This window comes from Abramis brama (genome assembly GCF_963993115.1).
Source record: "Abramis brama genome assembly, chromosome: 14".
Classification (NCBI taxonomy): Eukaryota; Metazoa; Chordata; class Actinopteri; order Cypriniformes; family Leuciscidae; genus Abramis; species Abramis brama.
In genome coordinates this window covers 13,551,001-13,569,909 of record NC_139976.1, presented here as the reverse complement: position 1 = coordinate 13,569,909, position 18,909 = coordinate 13,551,001, and the positions used below count along the sequence as shown (strand labels likewise).

At 36.7% G+C, this 18,909-nt stretch overlaps 1 protein-coding gene across 1 annotated transcript; it reads left to right on the top strand.

Annotated features, from left to right (window-relative positions):
• Positions 1-3,064: 3,064 nt before the first annotated feature.
• Positions 3,065-18,369, top strand: dusp3a (dual specificity phosphatase 3a). Its single transcript, XM_084134967.1, has 3 exons — positions 3,065-3,655; positions 9,157-9,383; positions 14,404-18,369. The coding sequence occupies exons 1-3, from the start codon at positions 3,489-3,491 to the stop codon at positions 14,610-14,612; spliced, it is 603 nt and encodes a 200-aa protein (XP_083991093.1). The 5' UTR covers positions 3,065-3,488; the 3' UTR covers positions 14,613-18,369.
• The last annotated feature ends 540 nt before the right edge of the window (positions 18,370-18,909 follow it).

Below are 18,909 nucleotides of genomic sequence, written 5' to 3'. Positions count from 1 at the left end.
GAGTCCCATATAGTGCAGTGCTGTCTCAGGGGGGCTATTTTTCTTGAAGGTCATTATTAGTAATATATTCTTCCAGAAGGATCTGACAGCAATGATGAAAGCAAACGCTGAAAGTAAAAATGCCATTGCCAAGGTCACAATCAGAATGACTGCTGTGTTGTATTTAGCAAAACATGATTTGCTATGATAATAACATGCTTAGAGCTCGTCCTCAGCTTTGGTGACATCCTCTGTGGTTAAGTGCACTTACGAATAAAAAATGCCCATTAAAAATCTAGAGCTGAGTGCCATCTACTGGATGATAAATGCTATTGACTACAGCAGTGAGATTTTCTCCTGAATACTTGAATTTTCTCTTTAGGTCTAAGAATCATAGGGCCAAATACATTTGGAGGAGACATTTAACTTAACACTGAGCGTTTAAAGCAGACTGTTTTATATATGCAATATATTTTTATTGCTCCAACTAATCAGAATACAAATGGTGTAGTCACATTCCCTATGGATCTCTAGACAAACAAGCTGATTTGGTATGAGGGTATGTTGCTCCCTGGGGTAACGTGCATTATGTCTCTTTGAGAAACATACAGGTCTACGCAACCCAAATGTATGAAGCTCATATATATATATATATATATATATATATATAAAATAAAAATGTATTTTATATTTGCTATAAATAATTATATTTGCAAGAAATAGTATTTATACATTTAATATTTATATTTTTAAAAGTTGACAAAATGTAGGCCTACAAAAGGAAATTTAAAATTTGCAACAAGCTCAAAATTGTACAGCTTTAAAGTAACTCTGTAAAACATATAATCATTTTTTATTTTTGTTAGAAATAATATTTATAATTTTTAAACGTTAAGTAGTAAAAAAAAGGACTAATATGCTAAATTTTCTGAAGAAAAATATTTTGTTTACTTATAAAAGGAAATTGGAAATTACCAACAAGCTGGAAATTATATAGCCTAGTTATAATGTAAATCATATATATATATATATATATATATATATATATATATATATATATATATATATATATATATATATATATATATATATTGTATTTACAAATACTATTTATAAATGTTTTTGTAAATGTTTATTTTAAAAGATTACAAATTTACAACATTTTCTGTAGAAAATATGATTATTTTACACGACATAATCAAAAGTGATTACAACAATATAAATAATTATGTTAAAAAAAAAAAAAATCATGCATGTATTATGTTGTGTTGTCAGGGTCTCAGGTGGTTTAGTTTTTTCCAGGAATAATTGGATGGACATACAGAGTCCCAAGTTGTCAATAAAAAGACAATTGAACTGATGCGGTCCTTCCTCCAACCCTAGATTACTTCCAAAATATTCAAATCATGCCCTTGGCTATATTTTACGAAGAGAAATCCACACAAGAACTCTATCAGTAGGAAATGTAAACACAAGTGAAATAAATTGGCATCTTAGGCATCTTTTTGATAGGCTCGTTGCTATGGACTTGCATGGCACCTCATTTTATTGCTATGGCAACAGACAATGGCTGGCTTTCTATGTCAAATATTGTAATATCATGTAATTTACAGGGCAAAGTCACAATGAGTATGCAGACAATGACATTTAGACTTGAAAAGTGTCCTCGCAGTAACATTAAGCTTACCGCTCCAAAATATAATCACAGACTAACCAGTCAGACTGATTGTATTTATGCAACTATAGAACAGAAGGTCACAGCAGAGGTCAACTGTTATTGGACACAAGACCAGCTCTAAACACTTTTGTCTCATTGATCAGCTGTTCTGTCAATGTCGTATATTGGATTCTGTGTCAAGCTGAGTTTTTTCCATAAGACAGCTTGAATAAAGACACTACTGCTCGCTTCATTTATGTATTTCACTTATGTACTTCAAATTAAAATCTCTTAAAACCTGTATTTTGTTCAGTAAATTCAGGTGTTTTTTTTTTTTTTTTTCAATGGGAAAAAAATCAGTTAAAGGGGCACTTGGTAATGTTTTGGCCAAATAAAATTATTTTACACTTAAAAAAAAACAAACATATTTTTGAGAAACATAAAATACAATGTAAAGGGCTCCAGTCTTATTAGTCTTCTCGAAAAAAGCTGTTTTTCTACCTGAACATTAAGCCAGTAAACCATGACTGAAGGAAGTTAAAGTTAGAATAAACATGCATGACTAAGAAGGTAGAGAAAATATAGTTTCTTTCCCTGTCGTTGTGTCTTGACCTTTAATCCAGTTCGCTTTTCAGAGTTTTTTTTTTAAAATGCTGTCTGTGCAGATTTGTTCAAAATCCAATAAATGTACTATTACTCCCTCTAGTGGTTTAATAGATAATTACAAATTTAGGATATTTTTGTTTACATGCTTTCATGAAACAATGTATTATCATTTATTTTAATGATACTCATGCACAAGGCAGAAGTGGTTCATGTAAAGAAACAGCAACACTCGAGGATGGAAGATGGAAATTAGGCCTACATTTCTTCAAATGAAATGCCTATGACTAGAGAATTAGTGCGCTATTAAATACACTTATATCCTGAGTGAAAATTTACTGTAAGGCAATATAAAATTACTTAATATTGTGAACTTTGGATCTCAGTTTCAGGGTGGCTATGATTCAAATAAAAAACATGAGCCATATGTATTTGTTTGAAACCATGCAAGTGGCTGTGGGCCTGTATCCCCACATTTTATGCTCATACACAGATTATGTCACTCCATCAATATTTAGTTAACTTTCTTTCTATTGTAATACACATTTTGTCCGGATAAAAACACATTATCCTTATTGGAGCTCGTGTAGCCTAATTGTCTTCAGGGTCTGTCAATAGTGACCTAATAAAGCAGACATTAAGTTTCAGAGTTAAAATATGTGGGTTAAAAGCCACTTGTTGGATTAATAAAGGAGAGAGAGAGAAATAAATAAATAATCTTAATTACTTTTACTAAGCCTGGCTGTCACAACATCAATTAACACACAAATCTAGCCTCACATGAAGGGAGGGGTCGATGCTCAGTGTTACTAGATCAATGGGAGACACTAAACGGATTACGTGTAGAGAATGAGCTTTAAAGACATTGTTTTACGCACGACAGGCGACATGCATGTGCAAAATGCTGTCTAAACTGACTGAAATGTGGATGGATTCGACGAGCGAGTAGAGTCCCCTTTAACGCCGCTCTCATTGACTCGTGTATCGGGGCGTTGTCGCCATCTTCCGCCAGTTCTGTTACCGACCTCATCACCGGAGCATCACATCAGACCGCCGGTGGGCGAGTCCGGGTGTGTCTGTCTGCCTGCCTGCGAAAGCGTTCAGAAAGCTCGCAAATAACACCGAGAGGGGAGGGAAATAAAATGCTGGGTTCTCGAAAGCTGTCACATCTTCATCACTAGACACTTGTTGTTTCTTTATTTCTTTTTTTAAATTTTCTTTCTTTTTGCTTTTGGAGGAGGACAGAAGCATGAAGAAGCATCTCAGCCCCGCGAAGGTACCACTGGAAGTCACCGTGTCAGACACCGTGGCGACTGTACAACAACTCAACAAGCTGCTGTCCAACGGCAGCGGTTTTTATAGCCTCCCAGCACAACATTTCAACGAGGTCTTTCCCAGGATTTACATCGGCAATGCGTAAGTTCAAACGATCTCATGCAGACTCGTCTGCTTCTGATAGCAGGGAAACACTGACAGGTATCTGCTTTCAGCTCTTGGTCAAATGTGTTGATTCGTGAGGTGGCACTGGCAATTGATCTGTAGCTGGATCAATAAATAAAACCTCTCAGACAGTACTAGCCGAATCTTTTACACTGTCTAGGTGCGAAACAACAAACCAGTGAATGGGAGTGTGTCACCTCTCCACCTATGAGAACAATCACGAAGCCAGGAGATTTTTGATAACGTTTACATAGCTAGTCAGTTTGAGTCAGTCTGCAAGGGAAGCTGCTTTTCTCCACGACTGTCCTCTATCGGTAACATCTTGCTATCTCTGAGATCACTGGTTACAAAATCGCTTCAGTCTTACATCAGTCACGTGTTTCTTTGTATTAAATTATTACTAACGCATATTAAGTGCATATTTCCTCTGTCACACAAAGAGAAAACGAGGGGTTTAATAAGTCATTCGTTTTCTCGACTCACAGATTCAATTTCCTGCCGATTCAACTGCATCGATCTCGAAAGATGACTTTGAATCACGACGTGCTAAAGAAAATAAACTTTTATGAAAATTTGTATAATTGGGATTTTGGACTCAAAATCCGTGACACGTCCACTGTCTCCACTATTTTTGGTTTTAAGATAACCCAAAAGGTAGTGATTGAGTTAGTTAACTTATTTTCAGGTGTTAAAGTTACCATGAAATCAAAATTGGCAATTAAAAAAAAAAAAAAGTGATCACATGACATGCGGAAAAAAAAAGTTTAACTTTGATATTATTCACAATTATGTTTGTACCTGTTTATGATGATATGGTGTTATGCATTCAGTAATTGAGCTTAATTGGTTACAAATGGATCTTTACATTGATTGGTCGTGATTATTTTAAAGGGGATTGAGTTTGAATATTTGTATGAAGGTCGTGAGACTAACGTTGCTAAAAAAAATAAAAAAAATACAATTGAAAAATTGAAAAAAATTGTCCAGCATTTGACCATTTTGTGATTATTAGCATTTGCGAATGATTGTGCCTAATTGGCAGATTGGTGTTATCTCCCCTTGTATTGCCTCCAGAATGCTCTTAGGTTTTCAAATATTCTGAGCAGATTTCAAATAATAATAATAAAAAGGTTTTATTATTGAGTATAATTCCTATAATTTCTATAATGAAACTGAGCTAGTAATGGCAACTGATATTTTGAATGGTCGGAGTATTGTTTTATGCATTAATTGCCATTGCAAGACTGTAAACAACACACATCTTGGACATAGACTCTTATGTTTTATGAGTGATTTCCTCAGTATCACTTATTTGTTTAATAAATAAGCTCCCATAAACATCATTGTCTGGATAACTATAGAACAAGCACATTATCTCTTTGTAACAACAAATCAATTTGAGCATAAAACAACAGTCTGATGTGCCTGGCTTAGTCTGTGCTCCTACGAGCAACAGGAATTTACATATGGTCATTTGTAGATATTGACAAAAAACATTCTCACTGAGCTGCTAATGTCTGTATCCGCCCTGTCTGTAGCTTCCAGATTTATTTATATTCAATTCTAATATGAGTATATGACAGATAGATAGATAGATAGATAGATAGATAGATAGATAGATAGATAGATAGATAGATACATACATACATACATACATACATACATACATACATACGCATACATAGATATAGTCTACAATATAAACAAAACACACATATGCTGCAATTAAAAGAATACACTTTATAGACAAGTACACCATGCACAACAAATCCTGCTGTCTTTTTTTTTTTTTTACACAATATGCACGGTATGCACAAAAAGTATATTTACACTCGTATTAAATTGCACAGTGATTTACAATGTTGTATATTAGGACTATTATTACAAAACGATAATGTTTGAAATTTGATGATCCCATCTATAATTACCCATCTAGATAAGATTGAATGTCCACATTGCGTACAGCATGTACTGCACTGTTGTTGTTTGTTCAGATTGAGTGCAGCTAAGAGTGCAACTGAGTGCAGATATAAGAGTGTGCCAAATCTTTGGGGTTATTATTCAGTTAGTGTTATGACTGTAGGATATGACCTAAATGATACTGTCTTTTGTAATATAAAGTCATTATGATTAGGCTATATATAAATCCTAAAAGTTTGCTTGTGCTGCTTATTGATAATGTTTTCAGCATTTGTGCATCATTGTCACTACTAACATTTTTTTTTTTATCAGTTCATGTTAAAAGTAACCTTCAGAGCAATTTGAACCTTTTACCATATGTAAAGGTGCAGTATGGGGCAATGGGCCACTTTTTTCATTGCACACCACTCTTTGTAAGACTTACATTAATAATGCATGTGAAGGGACTGCAGTGAACAGAGTGCAGGACAGACAGGTGAACAAGATGCAAAGCAAACACTTTCTCTCTCTGTTTTTCTCTCTTTCTCTCTCATGCACACGCACATACACACACACACACACACACACACACACACACACACACACACACACACACACACACACACACACACACACACACACACACACACACACACACACACATACAAACACAGGGAGAAATATGACCACAATCTGCAAAGGCTCCATATAGACAGACTCACTGGTTAGGGGAGAGTTTGAATTATGGGCGTTGGGCGGCGCAACAGAGTCCATCACTTCATCACCACTGAAGAGCCTCCGCTGCTGGCAGAAACAGAGACTGATGGGCCGCTACATCCTCCACTTATAAACCAAAAGGGCTGCAAATTTTATCTTTATTTAGGTTTCTTTTTTTAAATATATTTTATACTGTGTAAATACAGTGTCATATATAATTTTAGGTAAGTATTTTACTTGTATTAGGTAATATACACTATATATATTCTCCATTACCCATATGTGCAGTCATTCATCTTCTGCATTGTAAGGAGGGATGGCGCTGAGGAGTGGACGAGAGAGACATAAAGAGGCTGGATTTTTAGCAGACAAAGATGAAAGAGTTCCAGGTGCTAAAGCAAAATAGACAATGCAACTACATCGCAGAGCATTCTGCTCCGCTCTCTTCTCATCTCTCGTTGTCTCTCTCTGTAGACTTAAAGTCCTATTTTTGGGCACTACGCTGGACGCCTATGGCTCTTTGTATGCCTCTGGGCGGCAGCCAAGATCTCCTTGGTGTGTCTGTTCTGGTTTAGAACACTGCTGTCTCCAGGGCCCCTCTGACATCGGCCGACATCTCTGCCAACTAAAAGCGGCTCCACAATTCACTCCAATCAATCTCAAACTAGACACAGCAGGCCGTTCCGTAGTTGAGGCTTTGGGGTGGGGTTGGCAGGGTCTTTGGTTTGTCGGAACTACAAACTGAGAACGTGCAGATTGCCATTGTTTATCGCTAATGCGTAAACATGTACATAACATAAGGGGTTACGTAGCAGTTTATCAATAATTAATGATTCAGCAGTGAAAGGAAAGAACACGAGAAATGTCATTAAATTTTAATCTAGGCCTACCTTTAGAAATATGTTTGCGAATAATGCTCTGTTTACACTGGCAGCGATCTTACAATTGAGATAGTGCTGGTAAAGATAAGATGTTAAAGGGATAGTTCACCCAAAAATGAAAATTCTGTCATAATTTACTCACCCTCAAGTTGTTCCAAACCTGTATGAGTTTCTTTGTTCTGTATCTTCACAAAGGAAGATATTTGGAAGAATGTTTTAATCAAACAGATCTCGGTCCCCATTGACTTCCATAGTAGGAAAAAAATATACTATGGTAGTCAATGGGGACCAAGATCTGTTTGGTTACAAACATTCTTCCAAATATCTTCCTTTGTGTTCAGCAGAACAAAGAAACTCATACAGGTTTGGAACAACTTGAGGGTGAGTAAATGATGACAGAATTTTCATTTTTGGGTGAACTATCCCTTTAAGGCCTGTTCACACAAAGGACTATAACTATAATGATATAGTTTTAAAAATCTTTATCAATTTAAAATAATAGCAGAGTTTACACCACAACAATTGGAATCACATTCAAAATGATTTTTATTAGCTGATAATGAATCAGAATCCATCCTGCTTTAAAGAGCTTGAGCATTTAAGGAGGCAGGCGACATAAATTGAGCATGTATCTTATAATAAACAGGAATGGGTCTTTATTTTATTTTATTTTTGTCAAAGACAAAGTTTTCTTGCTGCCAGAAATGAATGGCAACAATTTCTATGACATGGTTTTCCAAGAATTTGTATAACTTGTCACTGGGCAGAGACAAATTGTATGAACAGTGTCTTCACTCCTAATGGTGGATGTTGAATTGTGAGCATGGCTCATTTGCATCATAAAAAAAAAAAAAAAAAAAATTATAAAAAAAACATTGTCATATCTCTGAACTCAATTAATACATCACCAAAGGGTGCTGTCACTAATGTTGCTGTGATGGCCAACTTTCGAGCCTCGTTCGCCACTCTGTCGCTGGACTTGTTGGTCATTAGTTGGCTCTCCTAGTCCTGGTTGACCTAGTAATGTTTATGAACATCACTACCGTTAAAGGTGCTCTAAGCGATGTTGGGTGACGTCACTTCTTGTTGACCTTTGAAGTATTGTCAAACAAAACGGAGGCTTGCTCGACCCTCCCTCCTCCTCATCCCGTCCCCTCCCCCTCCCTTCCGTGCTTCCTGAAACAGTCATGAATGAGTCGGAGGCTTTTCCGATGTAAATTCGGGACTTCGCACGTTCTTTCTCCTTTTCCCTCTTCTTTGCTATTTGTTCATCGGAACGTCGTCTCTTTGGTCGTGTGTCGGCCATATCAAAATTCAAGAGAATATAATTCTAACGTTAGTCGTTGTCTACGACATCTCTCCTCTAGCTAACTTCCCTCTTCATGCTTCTCTCTCCTCCACTCCCCACACCCCCCTTCATGTGCACGTGCACTAACCCCTCAACCCCCAGCCCCAAATCATTCTTGTCGGTTATTGGCTAGAACACTGTTTGTTATGTTTCGTGGTCCAGGCTGGGCCAGTTTGTATTTCTTGTTTGTGGAGCCTGGGCTGTCTACAGAGACCGCGTTTTTTTACAGTGTGTCCAGGGCACTGGCAGCTAGTGGATAGTGAGGAGATGTTTGCTGTATGTGACAAAAAATGTTTTGGCCTAAAAAACGTGTGACATCGCTTAGAGCACCTTTAAGATTGTTGTTTCGTGTTCTTACTTTTTATAAACTTCATGAACTTTGTTGTGTTACTGAACACGGCCACACCTATTTGTTGCTGTAGGTTGCTGACAGTGTGAACAGGGCTTAATTGAAAATGAACAATGTGGTCATATTTCATGTTCTTGGTTTCATTGACTCGGTCTCAACTCACTTCTGGTCTTGGTCTTGACTCAAAAGAGCTGGTCTCAACTACAACACTACCACAAACCATTACTAAATTGGTTTGTGTGTTCCAGGTGAGTCTCACACGTGCTCTGCTTTTGCTCCCCAGGTTTGTGGCCCAGAATGTGATGCGTCTGCAGCGGGCGGGTGTGACACACATACTGAATGTCGCAGAGGGAAACTCTTTTATGCATGTGAACACCAATGCAGAGTTCTACACAGGAACTGGGATCACATACCACGGCATACAGGCCAATGACACTGAGCAGTTCAACATCAGTGCCTTCTTTGAGGAAGCGGCAGACTTCATTGATAAGGCTATGGCACATGGAAAAGGTTGGTTGCTCATCCCTCTTCTCTTTTTTTGTCTTCTTTAGACCTATATAAATTCATTATAAAGAAAGCATTTCCAATTCACCAATAAGACTATCCCAAGATATTACAGACATCTTGTTCAGTCAATTTAAAGGGTTAGTTCAACCAAAAATGAAAATTCTGTCATTAATTGCTCGCCCTCATGTTGTTCCAAACCCGCAAGACTTTCGTTCATCTTCGGAACACAAATGGAGATCTTTTTAATGAAATCTGAGAGCTTTCTGTCCCTCTATTGGCAGGTACGCAACTACTATGATGCTTCAAAAAGTTCATACAGAGATTGTAAAAACTAATCCATATGAATTGAGTGGTTTAGTCTAAATTTTCTGAAGTGACTTAATCGCTTTATATGATTAACATATTTAATTTAGGCTTTTATTAACATATAAACATTGATCAGCGAACATAAACAGCAGCTCAACCGAACCGGCTTGACGCGCAAGAACAAACCTCTGCGAAACAGACATGCTGTGAAACACAAGAATGAACCTCATTGGTTCTCGCTCGTCAAGAGAACATACTTGAGCTTCCGTTTCCCACAACTGATGTGTGAGTTGATGAACGTTTATGTGAATAAAAGCCTAAATTCAATGTTTATTTTATAAAGCGATTGTCTCTTCATAAAATTTGGACTGAACCCCTCAATTCATTCGATTAGTTTTACGATTTCTTTATGAACTTTTTAAAGCGTCAAAGTGGTAGTTGTGTAGCTGTCTAGGGAGGGACAGAAATCTCTCAGATTTCATTAAAAAGATCTTCATTTGTTCTAAAGATGAATGAAAGTCTTACGGGTTCGGAATAGGGCTGCACAATATATCGAAATTATCGAAATATCGCAAATGTATATATCGCGATATGCATATCGCAACGGCTTACAATAACTGGGGTCATGAACAAAAGACAAAGAGAAATTCACTCACCGCTCTTGGCTGAATAACTTTTGTAGCTTTAATAAGAATCAGTATATATTTAATTCATACAGTGAAAACTAAGCAGTGTTTTATTTTTACATTTGATTGTTCAGTTTCTGTTGTTAAATAAACCTAATGTAGGATAACCTGAAACCCTAAACCCTGTGGTTTACACTGATGTTAAAATAACACTTCTTATGCTACAGTAAAACACTGCTGTTCACTTTCAGAAGTTGTAGGTATGTTTTCTTGTCACAAAAAGAATGTGAAACAAATATGTAGATCATATAATTTTAAATATATTTTAAAGATAATTTGTTTATTTTACACACTTTAAGCATTATTGTATCGCATATCGAACATCATTATTTAATGAGTTATCGCATATCGCATTTTTCTTCAATATCGTGCAGCCCTAGTTCGGAACGACATGAGGGTGAGTAATTAATGACAGAATTTTCATTTTTGGGCGAGCTATCCCTTTAAAATAACACAGATTCTTGATAATTCATGAAGTACTAAGCCAGCGATGTCTTTGCGGAGTAAAATTTCATGCATGACTATGCTGTGGCATTTATAACTTGACCTTTCTCTAACAAGGCAAGTTACTTATTTTTACACCAACGCTTTTCCCTTATGCCAGCATTCTTGTATGTATCACTGTCTTTTTTTAATGCTTTGTCAGGATGTAAAAAATGAAAGGAAAGAATACAGTATTTCAATTTATTGAAATGTTATATATATCCATGGATAATGTATCCCAAAGTGGATCTGGTAGTCCCTATACACAAATTTTATCCGTAGATATCTCACACCAGTCATTTTAATTGGTGCATTTAAACCCATCTTTTATGGCATGGATTTTATGCCATCTCTAACACAGAGGAGCAATTATAAAGCATCTTAATTGCAAGTCATCTTGGCAGCAGGAGCCCAGTAAGCGGTAAATCAGACGCCAAGCCTGGGTTGAGGGAGGACACTAATCTTTTCACTGAGAGCTTAAGCTGAAACAAAACCTCTAGAATATATGCTGCCATTTCGCAGCCCGGCTGAGCTCAGCTGTGACATTTGCGACAGCCATACTTACAGTGGGCTTGATGTCATCTGGTGAATTTGCAGGCTGAATCACAATGAGCTGTGGGAGGGATAAAGGTCTGAGTGCTCCCGCTGCCTCTGAGTCACACTGAATCTGTTTTAAAAATATGCTCTGCATTGGGTTGGGTCACGATGGCCGATTTGTCGACTAGTCTTAGATCCATTCTTGTTTTAAGTGTAGGTGCTTTAAAGGTGCACCGCGGAGGATTTTATTTAGCAGGATTCCATTACATTAGTACTTAAAAAAAAAAAAAAAAAAAAAATTTATTTTTGCCTTACCCATATTCACTACGGTGAGCCTAAAATTATTAATTATCTTGAGCAGTAGACTTGCAATTTTATGTTTCAGTGATTAGAATTGAGAGGCCAAAGTTCAGAATATTGTTTAGATGTTTTTTTTTTTTGCGTTTAAAAATGTGACATGCAGGGCAGTGGAATGAGTAACAAATGCAAGTTTTAGAAATACGTTTGTTAAAAGTTTAACTTTTTTTAACTTGGGGGCTGTGTTTTTAGAAAACCGTGTTATGCGAGATGCAGGAAAAGACGTGAGCGCAATAGTCCGTCAAAGCAGCAGAATGAAATGCAAAAATGCATTTTATGAGAATGACAGTAGAATAGTGTGTCAAACTAAAATAGTTAAATGTTTTAGTTAAATTGATGAGAAGCCATTCACGTTGCTATGGTCAGTATTGGGGGTAACGTGAGTTACGTAATCAGTTACTTTTTTCAAGTAACTAGTAAAGTAATGCATTACTTTTAAATTTAGAACGAAAAATTTGAGTTACTTTTTCAAATAAGTTAAGCAAGTCACTTTGTTTTCCATTTATTAATTGACAGCTCTCCTCGTCCCATGTTGAGAGAAATCGGGGGTGAGGTGCAGAGGCGTTGTGTGCACTGTGCAAATATGATACTTGCACAAAAACAGATTCAGTATTCTTTAAATGAAATAAAAACAGTGAAATGCAAACTCAGAATATTATGCAAACCTGCAATAATTAAATGCTTATTAACACAAATATACTTTATGTATTTAATCTAACTTTATTAACCAATGTCTTTGCTGCTGTCCTTTGACGATCCAATTCAATCATATGTGGCAATATTATGCAAAAATGACTTTGGATAAACATCACTTTTTTTTTTTTGCTGAAGTAAGGCTCTGTCCCAAATGGCACCCTAAACACTTGCGGTCTTACTACGAGTCCGCACGTTCGTGACGTAACGCCGCTTTGACTGTCGGGAAGAAGTCTGCTGCGGAGCTCGCTACAGTTCGGGCTCGGCAAAAGTGTGCATCGAGGGCGCAAAGGGGGCGTTCGCGAGCACCCTTCTGAAACCTAAAATGACAAATGGGACACCCTGCGGTCTCACGGACTTGACGGACACGCACACGCGGCAGCCATTGTAAGTCCACAAGACCGAAAGTGCATATGAAATGTGCCATTTGGGAAAGGGCCTAAGAGTGTTGTACTTTCTTCTCCTGTGTCCTATTCTTCTGCAATCCAGAATGGTAATCTACAGCTGAAAGGTTTGAGCTGCGCCCTCTACTGTTTAGGCATGAATTTGTATTTCCTTCTGACTGAGGCCAATTCATTTCACTTATGGTGCCTTTACATTTGCCAAAAATATAACTTTTTTCGTTATTCTAGAGACAAGTGTTGCAAATTAGCTTTAGCTATTGTACAAGCACTATGATACACGCATTGGATTGCTGTTGTCACACTTTTATCTATGTTTATTGTATCTGTCCCTATACAAATAAAACATAAAATAAAATATTAAAAAACAAACAAGCATGCCTAGCCCAGGTGAGAAAAACCAATGCAAAAGTATCATAACATATTACTTTCCATAAAAAGTAATTAGTTACTTCTTAAATGGAATAACGCAATATTATAATAACATTACTATTAAAAGTATAGAGGCCATGGTTACAATCTTAAATATACTACTAATGATAAAGAACTGAATTTCTCATGACATCTGATTTCAACGAGTAAACATTACCAAACAAGCGTTTTTATATCTGTAAGTCTACCTCTACATTTTTACAATGCAAATTCCCTTAGCATATTAATGATTATTTATTAAATGTCGTGAATTTTCCCTGATTATTACAACTGTGAGTGAGCTACATATTCTGCAAATGTCAAAGTGCTCATTCTGAAATCTGAATACAGATTTATGCTTTTAAGGCATGCGCATACAACTTGATTTGCCTTATACTTATTCACTGTGGTTATGTTAGATAATATTGTCTTCATTCTTACACTTTGACAGTGGTTTGGTTAACAGCATGTATTTTAAAGCAGTTAATAAGAAAAAAATAAAAACACTTCACAACTTATTTAGAGAAATATCGCTGGCTGTGAATGGACTTAAAGACATTAAATATTATTTTATACTGTCGGTATTAAATGTTATTTATACTGTCCATCCGAGCAAGAAGATTTGTACCAGCTGGTGCAACCAACCCAAGAAAGTGTCTTATGCACAGTTACTGTAAACAGGACATCCTTAATGTTTAGTTTAAATTTACCAACTGGCTAGTCGATTTTGAAAATATGTAGCTCTACATTGATCTACAGGGAGCAGAGATTTAGAAATCAATGAAGACTATCTCCTTGACACATAAACAGCACAAAGACTCACGGGAGAGCATAAGTAAGTGGGGCTGCTGGTGGAGGAGGCATCAGGTTTCAGATCCTCTGCTGTATCTGCCAAATAAGCACAGCTATGGCTGGCAAGGTGAATTCCTCCAGGAGAGTGGGCAGGTCAATAATGGATGTGTTCCTGTGTGTTTGCATGTTTGGATGGGAATTGGTCTGAAGGTTGACTTGACTTGAGAAGGTTCGCAATGTAGTATATAAAACAGATGTTGCGGTAGAGGCCACATTTGTATCCTCAAAGGATGAGATCTTGGGTAGCGCTCCAAACACTGCCTTTTTAAATCGTTTTTTAAATTATTTCTCTTCTAGGAAAGGTGTATGTTCACTGCCGGGAGGGCTACAGCCGTTCGCCCACCATCGTCATCGCTTACCTCATGCTCCGTCACAATATGGATGTACGAGTTGCCACAGCTACAGTAAGACACAAGAGAGAGATCGGCCCGAATGATGGATTCCTGTGCCAGTTATGCCAACTCAACGAAAAGCTGGCGAAGGAGGGCAAGTTGAAGACCAAATGATAGAATGTGCTCTACCCCCACATATACTCACAAATGCAGGCACACACAGTCAAAAACTAGTGTGCACAATATTTCCTTTCCAAGTATATTAACAGAATGTATTCATACATCCAGAGCATATGCATGGAGGTATACAAAGTGTATTCAAACACACACACACACACACACACACACACACACTCTCACATACACGGTCACCTGAGGTGTTGTCAGTATCCTGAATAATTACTCCTGCTTCCAGCTGGCTGGTAAAGGGAAATTTACTGAATAATTAAGGCTGTAGAAGGAGCAAGGGTAGCATTTTATATGTCATCACAACTGTTTTGCTTTTGCATATTTCCCATGATAATCAGTGTCTGTGTTTCACCAGGTACACCTAAAGCATTCCAATTGCCAACTATTTGTATATCTCACAAATTCAACTTTTGGAGCAGATTAGCCCAAACATCATCTGTAAAGTAGAGCACAATCATCCTATGGGCTCCTATTTGCCAGAAATACTGCGATTGTTTAACCCATTCCTATTTGTACGTGGAGGAATATGATATTTAGGTATAAAAAAGCACGGAAATACACCTTTTAACTCATTTACAGAACTGTGGCCAGATTTTTGATGGCTTTCCAGCATTTTAAATCAGGACTAAACAGGAGGACAAAACTGTTGTGTACCAGCACACAACACATTCACTCTTTTAACATGAGATAAATTAACATTCCGCAAATGGTAGCATACAATCAACAAGCCAACCGTATGTTGTAGCTCGGCATCAACAGACGCTACAAACAGGTTCAACCCGGTTCTATGCAGCAGTGATAATGAATCAGCCCCATTAGATCTCTTTACTCTGGAATCACTGTCTCTCACTGCCAAGTCTCATGCCACATTTTGTCCACCACAAGATCACAGTCAGCCTTGACCAGAGAGACACGTCCGATAGGTGGAGAGCCTCTGCCATGCCAACTGCCTAATGATGTGCCCTTACACAAGGTTTGTTACCCCAGAGGCTTTGTGCGCCTTTATACTGCTAGTTCAGAGATCAGAGGAAGGAGTGCAAAGCATGTGGAGCGTAGATATTTAAAGGTAGCTGTTGAATTAGATAGGTTTACTTCGGGCCCAGCTTTGTCTTTTAAACAGCATCGCTTTAGCACTGGAATTGACTCGGTTTGCTGCATTGCTGGCTTGTTTCAGGTTTTAAAGGGGTCATATCATACATATTTATATCATTTAATCATTTTCCCAGAGGTACACTTATAACGTTAATCCAATTAAACAGGCCGTTTTTTTCTGCTGTGCCTTTAAGACTTCCTCTTTGCATATGAAACTAGTTAGATTGATGAGTTACCGACAGCATCTTTGCAGCAGGTTCACTCAATGGTCCACATTGAAATGTGCCGTTTTCAGATCAGACTGAAATACAGGCAGGCAACAACAACACAGAACATTTCTCTTTTCATTATTATGATTATTCTATCGTTTAGAAATAACAGGATCTATCATACTTTGTCCATATAGCTTTTCTGGGACTGGTTGAGCCTTGTTGATGTGTAAATGTTAAAGTATTGGCATCTTAAATGTTAAACATTTCAGAATGAGACATTTTTGTGGCTTGGCTTTAGTAAAGGGTGTTTTTGGACTGGGGAGGAAGTTTAGATTCCTTAAAGTTAACCCCCCCCCCCCCCCCCCCCCCCCCCCCCCCCAAATGAGATTTCTCATGATATGACCCCTTTGAAGTGAACCACCATCACTTCATTTGGAATAAGTGCATGCGCCAGTTTCGAACATGTAGCGTTTTGAATTAATCTAATTTCGTTTGTCAAATTTGATCAATCTAAAACAGTATTAATAGCCCCTGGGCCTCTGCATATTTATTACTGAGGGGAAATAATAGTACAAATCGTAGGCTAGATTATAACACAAAGCACTACTTATGCCTCTTTTTTATATTTCTATATTCCAGATATATAGCCTATACTTGTATATACATATTTAGATGTTGACATATATGAATGTATATGACCTGTCCATAATATTTGTGTATGACCAGTATCTATTAACAATAGAAATATCTAATATATTGTTGTCAACATTCACTTCACTTTAAAACACCATGAATGCCATTGCACATTTACCCATAAGACACACTTTTTGCTTCACATTATTGTTTGCTAAAAGCTTCCATATTATCCTGTTTTTCTTTTCACTGTGATGGAGAGTGTTGCGTTTTGCTATATTATTTTCTTTAAAAAAAACAAAAAAAACAAAAACATTTTTGTTGCATTAGACTAGAGGATTAAAGTCTGTTTTCACAGCTAACATTGTTGCAGGCTACCTCACAGCATTCATACTATTGTAGCTACTTATCTAACCCATAGTCATTTTATCCTTGGGTTTTTGTCTAAGAATATTTAAAATGGACAAATACCTATATGTATGAAAGCATTCAAACTATAAACATTCCTTTATTATAATCTGGAGACCTAGGCTTTATACAACCTAACCAACTGTAGCTATGGAACCCTGTGTGCCGTCATAAAAAAACGTGAACCAATGAGGATGGTCTGTGCCAATGGCAAACAAAATCTGCCTGAGTTTTTAGCAGCAACTTTTAACCTCAAAGAACAACAATGACGCATTTTGAATAAGCATATTTGGAAATTTCAGCGTAAATATGTTTGCTGGCGCTGTTGGCTTCAATGCTTCAGATGAAGAACACTCCCTTTTCTGAAATGGATCTGTGGAAGGAGAAACACTGCCATCTGCTGTTGATAACCCGTGTGGTTTGCACAAACTGTCCTGCTATGTATTGCCTTTTACTCATATGTATCCGATTGTATGTTACACAGTGTATAGAAATTGTAAACAGTGTAATTATACAGGGAAGATTAAATGAAAATGGTTTTACCACTATATGGCTTGATGATGTCAATAGTATATAACAATGAATCACAATGCTGCTTGGTCATTTTGTATTTATGTCCCATTCTAAGTATGTGATTGTTTTTTATGTCATATATTTTTTACATTTTATTTCTATAACACTGAAGGAACACTACCTAAGACTGAACACAAACTGTCTAAGTAGATTAACACGTCGACATGCATAAGTGATGCATTTTTGATGCACGTGCATTTGTAGGCATCGGTGCGAAGTATTGTCTGTATTTTTGCGTCGAAATTTGTTTTGTCCACGCGTACAAGCACATAGTTGCATTCATGTGTGCACGCCGCTGACTAAACGTAACTCTATATCGTCCATGTGCCGTCTTTTACTCCTGTATGCTTTGTGTTGTTGCTGTAATGTGATATTGTAAATGATTGACCACTTGTTTGTTGTAAAGGACATGGAAACCTCAGCAGCTGCAAATTTGGCAGAAGAGTTTGGCACAAATGTTCACACTCTCAAATTATGTTTAACATTTTGAGTTGGGGAGTTGCTTGAAGTGGCTAAATGACAGAATTCTGGTTTTGTTTTTAATCTGACTCAATCGGGAAAGGATTTACAGGATGCTTGAAATGGAGGTCAATTGAATGCATTCACATGACACAGGCTGTCTAAACATCCCACCTTAAAGCCTTATCCTGAAGATGGATTATATATATTTTTTTGATTCATGTCTTCACTTCACAAAGCAAGGTGTACAGACGTGTCTATAGACACTTTGTTGAAGTGCACTTGATTAAATCACAGTTATTTTTCTTAAAAATGTTCTTTTGTTTTATGATGTCAAAATAAATGTCTAAAATTAAAATGTGCAATTTTTTGTCTTTGATTTATTAAGATAGCAATTCCTACCTGTGAGTATGCATTGTTAAACCCATACAATTACAAATTAATATAAAAATATTAAGTTGTCTATTTTTGTGGATGACACTTTGGGATGATGAACCATTTGTACACATCACATACACTACTTTTCAATAGTTTGAAGCCAGTAATAAATAAATAAATATATATATTACAAAGGTTACACTACAAAAGATTCCTATTTCACATGAATGCTGTTCTTTTGAGCTTTCTGTTCATCAAAGAATCAGCATATTAAAATGATATGTAGAAGTAATGGCTGCGGAAAATACAGCTTTAAAAGTTAAAATATTTTTTAAAAATCTTATCAACCACAAGTGTACACACATAAATATATAAATATGATATATGACAGTGAAAGAGTGTAATATCAAAATGTATCACATTTTTTTCACCCTTCTTTATTTCTTGTATTGTCTCTCCAAAGTCCAAAGCCAGAAAAAAACACTTAATATTACATTTCATTGTCTCGTATTACTCATATTGCTCAA